The sequence below is a fragment of the Myotis myotis genome, unplaced genomic scaffold, assembly GCF_014108235.1.
Source record: "Myotis myotis isolate mMyoMyo1 unplaced genomic scaffold, mMyoMyo1.p scaffold_m19_p_8, whole genome shotgun sequence".
Taxonomy (NCBI): Eukaryota; Metazoa; Chordata; class Mammalia; order Chiroptera; family Vespertilionidae; genus Myotis; species Myotis myotis.
In genome coordinates this window covers 24,354,475-24,369,803 of record NW_023416390.1, presented here as the reverse complement: position 1 = coordinate 24,369,803, position 15,329 = coordinate 24,354,475, and the positions used below count along the sequence as shown (strand labels likewise).

Here is a 15,329-nt window from a genome sequence, read left to right as displayed (position 1 = left end):
GAAATAATAATAGTATCTGCCTCATAGTTTGTTTTTTTGTTGTGTTTTTTTTTTTTGTGTGTGTGTGTGTGTGTGAGGATTATATAAACTAATCCATGCAAGGTATTTACCATAATAGTTACTCAGTAAGTGCTAATTCAGTATGTGTGTTATCATAGACATGTGATATATGGAAGGAGGATTACATGCTTTTGAGTCAAGCAGACTTGAATTTAAAACTGAAATTCTATAGCTTTGGTTAAATTATTTAATTTCTCTGTGCTCTGTGAATTTCCAGGTATGAAATAAAACATGATAATTATAACTACTTCAGAGAGTTGCAAGGATTAAATAATTTTAAGGATGTGAAAGTGCCTTGCAGAGGAAGCCAACCGCATCTTTTTGCTCATTCTTCTCTGTTTAGCTCTGATTCACATGGCCCAAATTTTCAACTGTGTAAGCTGTTAACTGTGCAATGAAGACTAAGTGAGCTTTCTTCTGAAAAGAAAACTCAGCCAAGCCCTTTTGAGAACCTCAGTCTGTTCCCCTTTAACATTAAAACAAGCTCGGCTCAATGTTTCAGCCCAGTGTTGTGTGGTTCTGTTACAGCCCTTCATGTTAGCAGACCTGTGGCTATGATTGTGTCCCTGCAAAGCTGCCCAGTTGGCTCCTGCATGACTGACCTCAGGGGCAGCACTCACCAGTGTGTCACAAATGTGTGGATATATGCTCACTGTGAATGCCCAGGAGCTGGCGTTTCTAAGAGGGAAGCTGGAGGCCATTCAGGCAGCTTTAAACTGAAGCTCAAGCTTATGTAGGCCTCAATACTACTATATTTTAGTCAGTTATTTATTATATGAAAATGTCACTATAGGAACATGCTTCTTTTTTGCTGACTGGGCTTCACTTTATTTGAATGGGTCCTTGTTGTAACCCCAATGTCAGTTAGGAGGTTAATGCAATAGGAAAGTATTTCTTGATCAACTTGTATGCAGTTAGTAATGCTGAGGGGAGGGTCAATGAGGGGCTTCCAAGATGGAATTGGGCAGCAGCTGGCAGATTGTGTGTTTATGTATCAGGACTAGAAGAAATTAATCTCTTCAACCCAAATTCCATGGCCCAGAGCTCATTCACATAAACCATCCTGCATGCTAAGGGTCTGGGAAATGTAGTCCTTGCTTGAGGAGCTCCATCCCAGGTAACAGTCTTTATGGGAAGGGAACTCACATCTTTGGACAGTTAGTTACATAGGCCAGCCCCAACACCTTCAACTTCCTGATGCAAACACTTAACCTAATGGCTACGAAGAACATTATTTAAAACTAGAGGCCTGGTGCATGAAATTTGTGCATGGGAGGGGGGGTGGTCCCTCAGCCCAGCCTGTGCCCTCTCACAGTCGGGGGCACTTCGGGGGATGTAGCAGTGCATCAAGCGGCAGGCGGCCAAGGCGGAGCCTGAATTGGGGCTGGGCACCATGCCGCTAGCGCTCATCCTGGCCCACTGTGCCTGCTGCCACAGAGTTGGGAGAGGCTCCCATTGTGACAGTTGTGCTCGCCAGCCGTGAACCCAGCTTCTGGCTGAGCGGTGCTCCCTCTGTGGGAGCACACTGACCACCAGGGGGCAGCTCCTGCATTGAGCATCAGCCCTCTGGTGGTCAATGCGCATCATAGAGACTGGTCGTTCCAGTCATTCTGCCATAACGGTCACTTAGGCTTTTATTATATAGATGTGGCTAATATTTCTCTATAAAAGATTTATCTAAAACTGCCACCCATTTCTCAGGAAAAATAAGTAAAGTAAGAGTGTAATTTAAATGATTTGTAGTCTTACTCTTGAATCACTTAATTAAAGCATCCTTAGTGTTCCAAAATCAGATTCCAAATGTCATTGGGAACATGGGTCTCTTGTATCCTTCAGTAAGTGTTACTGTGGCCTGCTTTTATTATAGTATTTGTTTAATATAGACTGTATGTATTGGCCTTGGATATCACTGTGTGGGGAAAAAAGCACCCATACACCTTTAGTATAAGCTTAATTAATTTTTTAATATTTCTGTATTGAAATATACATGAACTTCATTTAATTCAGAGCCTTCTAAAATTTCAACTGAGAATTTGGTTCTAGGACTTTTGGTGAAGGAAAATAATTCCATATCAATTTTGGAACAATTAAGCTTTTCTATACCTGCTGTTGATTGCTTGGTTGGTTTTAAAACCAGTTTCAGTTCTTGACTATGAGAAAATGTGCTTAGGTGTTTATTAACAGTACATCAGTTAGAAACGGTGGGTGCAAAGCTGAGATTTCTGAACATCAGTGACATATACAAAGGGGGTGGATGGGAGTGAGTCATTTAATGCTTTTTACCTAAAAAACAGCAGAGGGCTATTGAGCATAGTGCAAAGGAGATTGTGTGTATAGGAAAGCCCTCTGTACACTGTGGAGTACCACAAAAATACTGCAGTGAAAAAAAATTGACTCCTTGCTCTTTGGCACCATAGGTAGTGTAAAGCCCAGAGAAATCCTTCCCTCCCTTTGGTGGGATATGGAAGAAAGCAATTAATATTAGCACCCAGAGTTCTTAGCATCTCTGTGACGGCAAAACCCTTCATCACAAGGATATCATTAGTGCTCTGAAGCATTTAATTTGGATGCTTGACAGAATTTTAAAATGCACAAACCTTTGATAAAGAACAAATCCGAGCTGTGGCGTTGAAATGAGAAAGAAAGGGGGAACAAAAACCACCTTAAGCTCCGAGTAATTAAATTTAAATATGCTATTTGCATTAAGCAGGGAGAACTATAAACTGTGGGCTTATCAGTGGAAGACCCCTCCAATAAACATCTCTTTAAATTCAGGTCCCAGGGAGGGGACGGAACCCTGCTGTGGTTAAGAAGTCATCTTCCTCCAAACCTTGGCCAGTGTGTACTGCTGACATCCATGCTTTAGGTTTCTTGACTTCTATAAAGGCCCTTTTTCACCCCCCCTTGCCCACAGGCCAGAGACCTTTCTTCACGTCTGTTCCCTTCCTTCCTTATTCCCTCCACCCACCTAATTTGAGCCAGTAGTGAAATGCAGTCTGTTTCAGCTAATTCACCCCTCCCCAGATGCCCCAAACTGTTGTGAATTCACTGCTTGTGATGCTGGACCCCCCCCAAAATAGTTTTATAGCCCACAAGTGGAGGTTTGAAGTGAATCTGTCCTCCCTTTCTTTTCTCCCTATCTCTTTTCCTCTTCTCCATTCCACTTGGGTGTCACAGGGACCAAACTGCTGCAGTAAAATGACTTGTAGGTGTTTAATGGCAAGTCATTGAGGAACTAAATAAAAGAAAATTACAGCATTCACACCAGTGGGGAGCAAGGAGAACTGCTGAGCTTTTTAACCAAAGAAAGTTAAATTTACCATTTTCTGAAAAGGAGCCACCTCTGTTTGACATCAAAGCATATCCTGTAATTCTTCCTTGGGAAACGTACCACTGTTAGAAAGTCATGATCCAGCCCCTAATCTGTGCTGTTTCTGTTTATCGAAAACACACACAGAGATAAAACCCACATGTGCCTTCTGGATGCATTGTGGTCTGCTCTTAAACCAAACGGAACCACAGGCACACGGCAAATGGGGATTCCATTTGGAAAACCTCCTCTCTTCCTCAGGGATATGTCAGATTTTGAATATGGAGTAGTTTGGGGGAAGGGGAGTTTATCTTGGCTTTCTAATAGAAAGCTCAGATCATTTGACCTCTAAGCTTTCGTGAATTGTTTCTTTTACCCTCTTAGGTTTTGCTCCATCTTTAAAAATGATATTTTACTACCATTTTACTTGTTTCCAATAGGTGTGTGGAGACAGTCTGTTTCCCATGCTTAATCTTGCTGCCCTTTCCCCTGACTGCAGAGGGCTCTTTACTATTACCCTGAGACTTCAACAATAATGTCCTTTGGATGTAATAGCCAATGGCTTCTCCTGGCAGTGACTGACTGAGCCTGCATTAGTGCATCTTTGGAGAAGCTTTGGTGTCACAGAATTCTCGAACAAGGATGCTTGTGGCTCTTTCTGGATTTAGGATTATGATTTGAGGGTGGGGGAATCCCCACACCACTGCACCTTCCAAGATAGGAAGTCAAGAGGACTATTTGCATGTGCCCTCCAGATACAGAGAAAACACATTGAGTAGGTATCAACACCGCACTCAACCAAAAAGAGCGGTGCCTCAAAATGCTGCCTGTAACAGGTGCAGTGAAGCGAATTTTAATGTAAACTTACATTTGAATGACATTTTACAGGCTGTGTGCTCAAAAAAAAGTTCAGAAGCATCACAGGTCCCATAGAAAACAGACTCCAGTTATAATCAGAATTGTCATTTACTTCTCTCCTGATTGTCAATCTCTTAGTTAACCTAAATAGCAAAACCAAATTCACCAAAGGTCATCTGAAACAGGTGCAGATAAAAAGTTGTTTTAGGGATGACTTACTTCTGGTAGTTTAGACTTACAAAACCTTTTTCCTGTCCACAAAGAGTATTTTAGATTTTAAGATTTAGTTCACTTTTATGCACTTGACAAATTTATTGAGCACCTTCTATGTGCCAGACATGATCTTAGTAGGAATGTAGGGATGAACAAGGGCAAGCCCTCTCCGTATGGAAGGTACATTCGAACAGCTCGCATGCTTGTATCTGGGCGGGAAGGGGTTTTATAAATGGAAGAACCGAGGCAAGGAAATTTGGTGACTTGCCCAAGATCGCAACTAGTAACTATCAAACCTGGAATTTTACCCCAAATCATTTAAACATTGATCTCTTGTTCCAAACAAGTGACTAAAGAATATTTTAAGTATATGGGTCAGATATGTTTTCATCTGCAGCTCATTTCCTATGTCCTAGATGAGTGCTCTGCCCTCACAGCCCCAGGGTGCTAGGGATTTCCTGAAAATTCTTATCATGTTTGCAGAAGTGCACCTCTGCTCAGCCTTCCTTTTTGCTTTTCTGCCAGTTTGTCCCTGCCAATCTTGAGCACACTCCCCAATCTTTTCCTAAGCCCTTCCATGCTTCTTTCTGCCAGCCACACTGCATTTCTCCCTATCCTGGTTTCTTGTCTCGGTCACTGTTTTCATTCAGCCAAGTACAGACATCTATGGGCCATTGGAAATTCTGCTTCAAAACCTTGAAAATTAGGAGCTTAACTGAATGAAATCATAAAGCTTTTTTAAAAGCTCTCCTTCGGTAGTGCTTGTCTTTGTGATTTTTACATTTATCATTTACCTTTCTTTAGCCACGCTATTGTCAACAAGCATGACCACCTTTTCTTGTTATGTGTTATGTCAAAATGATAGCCATTAAAGAATGCCTGTTTATGTCCACAAGCACAAAAGTTTCCTAATAGCAAGCATCTATTTTATCAAGGAAGTCTGGGTAAATAGGAATGCTTTTTAATCTAAGATGCAGCTCTCTCTTTCAGTGAGGATAGTTACATCAGTCCTCAGCTTCTTCTTGGCTTTTCCTCTGATGCTGAAGCAAGTACATTACATGTCTAAAGCACTCACCTCTTTCTTCTCCCCATCACCATGAGAGAATTTGGATAAAAAGAGGGTTTGAAGGAACTATCTCCTCTTGAGGTCTAGAAAACGGGCCCTCTGAGTTGACATTAAAGAATGTCTTCTCTCTGAGGCTATTGTAAAAAATTTTACATCTGTGGGGTTTTTTGTTTGTTTGTTTGTTTGTTTGTTTGTTTGTTTGTTTTCCAGTTAGGAAGAGTCTAAAAGATAAGATGGTACTTAATTTGATAAAAAAGATTGTATTTGATACCGCTTTGCTTGCCCTTCCCCTTCTTTGCCCCTGTTCCATTGGTGCTCCTTCAGTATGTGCTTAGTGAGTGAGTCGGTGCTGTGGGAAAATAAATGTGTCTATAACGTCTCAGAATGTAAATCAGAGAAATGAGAGGGAAGCAAGACCTTTCCTCTGCTTGGTCTTCTATGTTGACCAAAATTCCCACTATGAATTAGAAGCCCTCTCTTGAATTAAGGCATTTATTTTTCAAAGCTCCCACTGAATCACATATTTGGGACAAATGTTCAATCTGTTACTTGATCAGTCTATTGTTTCTTCTTCTAGTCCTGTTAGCAAAGGGCAGAGCCCTGGCATACTGGGGCTCAGGATCCAGAACGTTTCTAAATTGAGTAGGATTGGCAGAGTTTACCAAAGTATGGCAGCATATCATCAATGGCATCCGAGATGGTTTTAGGGAAGACCCAGATGGAACCTTACATAATATTGAATTCCCCTGTGTGAAAGTTAGTTTCTTTTAAAATCTCTCATTCTCTAGCCTATCTCTTTTGGCAAAGCATGGAGAGGCAAGAGTTGATAGTATTATTGAGTTGATAGTATTATTTTACTGAAATGTTATTTTCATTTTTATGGTGACTAGCCATTATTGCAAGTGATAACAGTAATGGCATTTTTCCTTTCAAAATATTTCCTTTCAAAGTAGTATAGTGTGTCAATTTAAGAAAAGTTACTTAAATCATAGTACAAGATACAGAGGTTTGTGGCAGCAATTAATTATATGGGTGACATGAGAAAACTGATTCTTGGCAACCACTGGAGTAGGGAAATGCCATTGAGAAATGCCATTGCCAAAGGCCTCCACTAGGGAAGCAAGCCACAGGCAGTCATAACCCAGTAGGGTGATGGCTTCCAGATGTAGAGTTAGAGTCTGCCTTGGAAGCTTAGAAGGCAAGGCCAGGGGAGAACCCTTATGTGGTTTATAATGTGGTGCAATCCCCGTTTTCTCTTCTGTCCAGAGAGGCAGTGTGGTGGGGCCCAGCTTTTGCCAAACTGGTGTTCTTCTTATCAGAGAAGGTAAGGAGCACTCTTCCATAGGGAGAGGGGCTGCCATAGTATCCTACAATGCAGTGGCTTGTTTGAAGTACATTTCTCAGTCAGACCTGCTCAGGGAATGCTTTTGTCACTAGCCTGATAAAAATGCTCTTCTGAAAAACATCTGTTCACCAAGAACCTGGACTTCACAGCCGCAGGACATCATTTTGTGTGTGTGTGAATTAGAGCTATTTATTCTACTTTCCTCTTTAACCCCATTTTCATCCATTTGTATGACAGCGAGTCACTGTGCATACACTCTGTGCATATGAATTTTCCAAGTAGGGCTGCATTAGAAATAGTCTGTTAGTTAATGCGATCATATTGTTAACTCCCTGCCTGGAGTTTGTGGAGCGCCTTGGTTGAGCTCATATTGCCTTTGAATGGGCACCAGACATCCCTGCTCCAACTTCTGAAATGGAAATCAGACTCATCTCCCACATACAGCAGCTGAGTGATAGCCCAGCTAGAGAGAACCATCTTAGTTAATCAGTGCACTCCAAGGGCTGCCAGGCAATTCTTTTCCGAGAAATCCGTTGATTATCAGGGTTTGACCCAGACCATTGCTGAGAGAAAGTTCATTTTAAAACTTCATGATTTTCTTCCCTCCTGCTTTCTTTCTAATGGCCTTGCTTTTCTATTTCATTTCCCAATCCTGAACATCTGAGATTAAAGAGCCTCTTTTTATGGAGTGTATGCTAAAGTGCTCTGTTAGGCAATATATTCATTACCTGGAGTGAAATGGCTTTTCACAGCCAGGCAGCCTTCTTAGCTTCCCTGCTAACTCTATATTTAAGGATGTCACTCCTTGGGTTTTGCTGGGCAATGGCTCTGTGTCAACTAGTAAAGAAAGAGAAAGTGTGTGTGTGTGTGTGTGTGTGTGTGTGTGTGTGTGTTGGGGAAGGGAAGCTTTAATACAGCTAATGAGCACATTTCCATTTTTCATTTTCTTCAGATGTTCAGTGGCTTCCATATGTCTGCTGGGCTCAGTTGGGCATGAGTAACCTTGGGTTTGCCTTTGATGGAGGACATGTGAATCCACTGCATCTCTCACTAGTGTTTATGCCTGAGATCCAATCTGGAATTGCTCTAGAAGAGAAGGAAGGGGAGGAGGAGGAGCAGGAAGAGGAGGAGAAGAGGCATAGTGTATTTGTGACTGTCACCCCACCTTTAACAAATATACTGGGCTGTCAAATGACCACCTACCTCTGAGAGATGCTCCCTGGTGGACTGTGCCACCAATATGCCTGTCAGATATGGTCAAGTGGGTTTGAAGCTAGTCCCCGTTCCCTTTTCAGTGACAATTTATTTTTTCCTCAAGTTAGGGTTTGGTGTGTGTGTGTGTGTGTGTGTGTGTGTGTGTGTGTGTGTGTGTCTCAGAGAAGAACATTTAGAAGACCCAACACTACAGTGTTGCTCCTCAGTGGCCATTTTTGATGTTTTCACTATTTGGGAATAAAAAAGAATATACATTCAATTTAGGAAGACCCCCTAATCTCTGGTTCTACAGACCAGCTTCATTAGGTAAGGTTGCTGAATTCATGACCGCTACCTCTGCTCCCTGGAGATGGTACATTAGTACCCTTGTCAGTCACAGTGGAGCTCAACAACAGCTGGCTGGGGCTGGGGCCCAACAGTGGAGAAGCAAGCATTAGATTGGTTTTATACATCTCAAATGTATCCTCCTCCTCACCCCTGACAACACACTGAGTGGAAGGCTGCTTTTGTGTCTTTCTCAGTGGAAAAGTTTGCTACTAGTAGGCAAAAGCAATATTTCAACTCTCATAAAATCATTGCAGAATGCCATGTATGTCCAGAGAGAACATCATTGCTTTATTTGTGTTCTTCATTATTTGCATGGTTGTGTTCAAACTGGAAACTTGCACTGTAATTAAGCAGTACTTTTATTTATATTGGAAGGTACATAAATTATTTGTCTGTGGCATTCCCTCCAGTTCCCTTGGAAGAGTTGCAAATCCTTTTGCTGGTATAAAATTAAAGACCAGTAAGATGACACTTGAGTAGGATGAGATGCAGTTTCAGTGAGCTTAAAGGGAAAATTTCCAAAGGCTTTCAAAGGCTTGCAGAAAATCAGAAGTAGACAGCATTCTCTATACCTGCAGCCTTTTAAGAAGAATGGTTACAGGTGCTGTGGAAATGACGTTGTAGACCCGTCGACCTACCAAGCTTTTACTTCAGAGATTATTTTTCTAAGACAAACCATGCACAAAAGGATACTGGAGAGAACCATTAAAATGGTGTATGGTATACTTTTGTTCAGGGGAAGAGCTAAATGCGGATTGGGAGGAAGACAAGGCAATCCTTTATACTTTTCTTAAGTAAAATGAAATTACTGACTGATACCACTAATTTTTTCCCCCTGAAATAAACTGTTTTTTATTTTTATTGTTTTTTGTTTTTCTCAATAGCACCATCATCCATTGCTTTGGTCCAGGCTAAAGAGGTTACCAGATACAGTGTTGCCCTGGCTTGGCTGGAACCAGATCGGCCCAATGGAGTGATCTTAGAGTATGAAGTCAAGTATTATGAGAAGGTATTAATTGAATGAGCAAACTTCTGCCCTCCCTTTCTTTTTTTTTCTTTTCTTTCCCTCCCTCCCTCCCTCCCTCCCTCCCTTCCTTCTCCTCCTCCTCCTCCTCCTTCTTCTTCTCCTTCTTTTTATTTTTTTCATCTGGTTTTTGGCCAATTATAAATCCTGAAATACCAGTGAATCTCAAAGCCAAATGCAGTTTGCTTCATAATCAAATCCAATTATGAATTTTATGTATTAAGTTGTTATCTTCAAAAACAGAAAAAATACATTGCATTCTAATGTAGCTATAATGTTTTCTTTCTGGTAATGGAATTCAAGACAGCTATTTCTAATCTGTAACCTTCTATCAGGAGAGTGACTCATAAAAGATGAAATGATGATCTGCTTAAGTAGATCACTGCTATTCAGAATCAAGGTGTGGCTTTTGATGACTTTTAATAGAAAACCAGGGAAGAAAAATTACATTCTTCCGCCTCTTAAAGTTATAGAAAGACTTATTTTTACAAATAACTTTTCTCCTTTTAAGACAGAATTCTGAAGGGAACTATTTGCATTCAAAGTTGTCTAGAAAAATGAGCAATTGTTTTCTCTTTTTAAAGATAATCATTTATTGGCTTCCTTATTAAAAGCAGAAAAAGGGGAAGGGTTTTTTGTGTGTTTTTTTTCATTGAAACCAGATTGCAACATTTTTGACATTTTCTAGACAGAAAAGTAGAAAAAGACAAGGGACTTTCTTACAGTTATTTCTGTTAAATTGCTGTGTGTGGAGTGAGAAAAGCCATCAGTCATCACCTAATTGTCTTTTCTAAAAAAGATCATGAGTAAAGATCTGAATGTGCTCAGTGTCAACAATGATCATACACCTCTACATTTCTTTCAACATCTAGAAATAACAGTAGTACTCTTAACATTGAAGAAAATGTAGTGTTTAGAGAGTTAATCAAACTCCATTTTCTTTCAGCTTCTGAGTAGATTGTCACGGCTCCTTTAATTTTGTGCCTAGATAAGTGGAGGATTTCTTTTGCCATCTTTCTCTATTTTATCTTTCTACAATGTAGGATCAGAATGAGCGAAGCTATCGCATTGTCCGGACAGCTGCCAGGAACACTGATATCAAAGGTCTGAATCCTCTGACTTCCTATGTTTTCCATGTCCGGGCCAGGACAGCAGCTGGCTATGGAGATTTCAGTGAGCCTCTGGAGGTCACAACCAACACAGGTAAGAAGTTCTGAAGTTCTTTTGACCATTCAGGGCAAGTCCTATTGCAGGAAAATCCAAGGTGTTGCACATCATTTTTGGTGAGGCAAATGTTTTGTGCAATGAACAATGACTGTAACTTGGAAAATGTCATGCTATTTAGAGAAGAGCATTTTAAAATAATATTATTTGACCTGTTTTTTCATGTGATTGAAAAAGAAAGTCTGTTTTGTTTGTTTTCAGCATTCTATAAACCATGAGAAATGAGATCACTGAACCAATTGAGAGTTGCATAGCTAGGAAATTTTCCTCCTGGGAAGACTGGAAAAAGGGCCATTTTTTTCCCTTTCCTATTTGTTTCTAGGAATCTTTTTAAATCAAGTCAGACCATTTTTGTTTGTTTGTTTGTATGTGTGTGTGTATTAAAGCCCTTTTGGACAAATATATCAGCTCTTTCAACATTGTGAGTTGGACCAACTGGTTGATTAAGTAAAAAATATTAACAGAGGGTGTACCCATCAATAAGCAGGTTACATAAGATATCTCCACATCCATAATTAACTAACCAAAATTGAGCCCAGTTGGTAAGGAGATGGTGGAGTAGAATTTTTGACATCAGTTCTAGAAAGTAATTATATTCACAAATTATTAAATAAATAAAAAAAGAACAAAAACAAAAGCAGAGGAGAAAGTACTCCAGAATTAAATTGGTAGGGGTTTGACATCCTTTGGGATTATCCTGGAAGCCTTCAAGGAGGAAGTGGCCTTTGAACTGGACACTAATAGGCAGGTTTTTGATAGTTTTGGGAGGTGTGGGAGGGAGAGGAACATTCAAAATTGCTTGTCCTTTCTGAAATTTCCCACTAAGGAGTGCATCAGATTTTTATGTAAGAGTTAGGAGTAAGAGAAGAAAGGAAAAGAAGAAGGAAAAAAAAAACAACCCACCTTCCTGGTGATGTTTACCACAGGATTTAATAAGAATCTTCTGGTTGAATTTTTTCATGCAATTATGAAAAGAATGCCCTTGTCTCATTAAGGCTGCCTTAGAAAACGCTGTTGCATGAATACTTAACGAAGGGCAAAGAGGCTGTGAGCATTCTAAATGGCTTCAGACATTTGAAACTTGTGACCCAGTCAGAAGTGCTCCCTCTTAGGACCTTCCCGAAGGTGATCCTTGTGTGACTGTCTTTACCAGTGCCTTCTCGGATCATTGGAGATGGGGCCAACTCCACAGTCCTTCTGGTCTCCGTAGCTGGCAGTGTGGTGCTAGTGGTCATTCTCATCGCAGCTTTTGTCATCAGCAGGAGGTAAGCACTTAAGCCACTCACTGAACCACCCTCCCTTCCCAGTTTTTATGAGGGAGCTTTTTGTCCCCTCCACACAAAGCTGAGGCTTTGATTAGCATTATAAACACAACATTTGCATCTCAAGCCCCATTCTCTTGGCTTTGATCTCCCCACACCCCTCCTGGAGCTGCTGACTGTACCCTGGTGGGAGCTCTCAGAGTTGAGAGCCTGGAAAGACCCAACTAATTCCAGGAAACCAAGCTGCAAAGCAAGCCGGTGGGAGACTTCTAGATGCTCTAAGCTGTAAGGTGTTACATTTATATGTCTCTTAAGCTTGGACTTACTGCCAAAGGCAAAAAAGAGAAAGCCTTATAAAACTTGGGACCAAAATTTGTGCTCTGCCATTTGTCAGCTAAATTACTTAACCACTTTGAGTCTTGGTTTTCCTTTTATTAAACAGGGGTAATGATATCTGCTTCAAAGAGTTATTGATGGAGACATTTGATAGATAAAGTAGATCATATGGCACACAGTAGGTGCCTCAGCATTTCCAGACAGTATCCATTGAGTATATTGTAGGCAAAGCATTATTCTTGGAAATAAATATAAAACAGCCAATTACTTAGTCTCTGTAACTTTACAATCTAACGTGAAACTTTAAAAACAATCTAGAAAAGAAAGAATTAAAAATGGTTTGGCAGCATTTGAAGCAGTTTTTCTTATTGCTGTTGCATCCATCTGCTTATTAACACTGCCTGGAGCCTCTGGAGGGAAAGAGGTGGTAGGGGCGGGCAGCTGCTCTTCTTCAGCCTGTGCCCACATCTAGGCCTTCTTTATGTCCTGTGAGCAAAGCTGCCCCTTCTCTGATCTCATGCCCGTACCATCCACTGTTTCACAAGGTGAGGCTTTGGGGGAAACAAACAAACCCACAAAAAATGCACAATCTAAAAATGTCAAAATGATCCTCTGAAACATAAGCCTTTCATGTTAGGGAAAAGGAAAATGATACACAGAGAGATGTACTACTTGTCCAGAGTCAGGACACTGGCCTAGTGGCAGAGCTTCTCTGGGACCAGAAGCCATGCCCGGCTCTCAGGCCACTGCAGCATTATCTCTCTCCGCCTCTCCTGTTGGTGATCTCACTGATGTCACAAATATGCCTCTGGCTATTTCCAAATATTCCTCTTGGCAAGTGACCATGCCTTTCCCTCGCTTTGGTAATACATTATAATTAAGGTGATGACCATATAGCTTACTTTGCCTGGATATGGTCCCAGTTGTCACATGTATTTATTCATATCACTCTCCAAAATTCCTATTATATAGAGATCAATTTTGATCACTTTAACATAGTATAGAACAACTCCTCATGGTGTGTGAGAACCTACATTGGTCATCCTGCTAGTTTTTGTTGGTGCAAAGTCTAAACTAGATAAGTTTGATCAGAGTATCTGGTTCCATCCTGAAGAAGTTAAATCTACCACAACTCTCATCCTTGTTGCTATAATGCACATATCGATGTATACATGTCTGATCCATCCTATGTGACGGTACATCTTGGCCTTCGGACATTTCAGCTAGCCTGAACAGAACTTGAATTTCTAGTGTGCTTTGCTTCCCTGGCATTGATTTTGGAAGTAAGTCAAGATGGACTGCTTTCTTGTCCATTGCCATTTGATTTTGTGTATGTATATACCTGCCAGGCATATAAACACTTGGGGAATGGTATGCATTAATATATATTCATCTGATAGTGGGAAACAGAGGTCAGATGGGGGAGAATAAAAATTATAGAGCATTTCTTTCATTATTACATATTTCTGCATTTGAAAATTTCACAGTATATATAAACAACTTCTGTTATCAGAAAATGTAGATGTTTAAAAGTCTAAAAATAGAAAACCATTATTAATTACCTTAACTTCTAAAAAATATTTGGTTGAAATCCAGCACCATGTGATTCTCAGAACCATTTGAGACAACTCATGTTTCCAGGAAGTGGGTCTCTTCTTGTGTCTCCACCTTCTCTCTGATGTTGGTTGGAAGCATTTTCTAGTTGTAGTTCAAATTTCTTGGAGATTTACCTTTTAAAAAAATAATTTAAGTTGCCCTGAATATAGCAGTCAAACCAGAGTCATAAGTCACCTCATTATAAGTTTCTCTTGGATGCTCTTCTGCTTGGATGAAAAGGAAGGGAAATGTAATGCAGGAAGACAAGTTTATTAAAAGCCATAGCTCTAGAAAATAGCATCGCAAGCCTGATGACTTAATTTCCTCTCGGCTTTTATTGATCACTTTATTATTTAAGGCAGGATTGATAGCAGGATGCATTGGATTTCCAATTATGAGTCCCCACCTTAGAGAATTGAGCCTGTCGAGTTACCCAGCGATGATTCCTGGCCCTTCTTCCCCATTAAAAAAATAAAATAAAAAAAATGTCACTTCCCAAGGCTGATAAACACTGCTTGGTGATTGGTCCTCAATGGATCATTTTTAGAAAATGAAATGTCAACCCCTTGCCCTCCTATTGATTCTGCTTTAGTGTCGGCCATAAAGCTGTCATGGGGAAGGCTGCCGGGAGCCAGGTAGCGACAGGCTTTGCTGGGGCGGATGCACACTCAGCTGATTCTTCTTCACACGCAGGCGTGTGCTTTGTCATGTTCCTCGGCAAATGTTGAAGTGGGACAAGAACAGGTGAAGAGAGGAGACAGGTCTTGCGGATAAAAGTCTGGCCCATGCTTTTAGTGAGAGTGCAAGTGAAAGGTGGTAAATGGTACCCCCAAAGTAATCTCGTCACACTGCAGCCAGCAGTTCAGGAAAGCAACAATGAGACTCCCTCCCCTGGAAAGTGATGGGGCTGCTTCTGGCTTCTTAGAGCCACATAATAATGATGGCAGAATGGATGCTAGAGACAGACCCCTTACAGAGTGATTCCCCCCCACCTGAATCCAACACTGCTGATGACATCTGAGGGTTTTAAGATGGGCAGGGACCCACAGCGTGAGTGAGAGAAAGTCTGAGTACCTCAAAGAGAAAGTCTGTTTGGTGCTAATTTGTCCTTTAACAAGAGGAAACGGCCTCAGGCTCACAGCTGGTATCTTACTAGATTTTTTTTTTTTTTTTACTAGTAATTGTGTCATTTATTTCATCACATTGGGATTATGCTAAGAAGCCTGAGCTTTAGGCAAGCCAAAGTAAGCTTCAATTTTTTTAATGAAAAGATCCACATTTTTCTTTTGGCTAACTTGGATGTGTAAACATTTAGGGATCTTAGTGACAGTCTAGCTACTAAGTTTATAAACTTTATATATTGAAAATGATATGTTATGCAAAGTACGTTGAGCACGATATGCTGTATGTTTTTACCGCCCACATTATGTTAAGCAAATTAACTTACCTTTTTTATAGGCGTCTTTGATTAGTATCATCCCCATCAATCCAGT

General features: G+C 40.6%; 1 protein-coding gene across 9 annotated transcripts in view; it reads left to right on the top strand.

Moving 5' to 3' along the window:
* EPHA4 (EPH receptor A4) overlaps positions 1–15,329 on the top strand; it is a 137,473-nt gene that overhangs the window by 92,088 nt on the left and 30,056 nt on the right. For 8 of the 9 annotated variants that reach the window (XR_004969299.1, XR_004969298.1, XR_004969295.1 and 5 more), the window contains 3 exons: positions 9,279–9,403; positions 10,462–10,621; positions 11,796–11,907. Coding sequence is in view for 1 of the 9 variants with exons in the window: in XM_036319310.1 (XP_036175203.1) it covers positions 9,279–9,403; positions 10,462–10,621; positions 11,796–11,907 (397 nt within the window). In the remaining 8 variants the exon portion in view is untranslated. The remainder of the gene's footprint in view (positions 1–9,278; positions 9,404–10,461; positions 10,622–11,795; positions 11,908–15,329) is intronic. The other variant, XR_004969302.1, reaches the window with a different exon arrangement.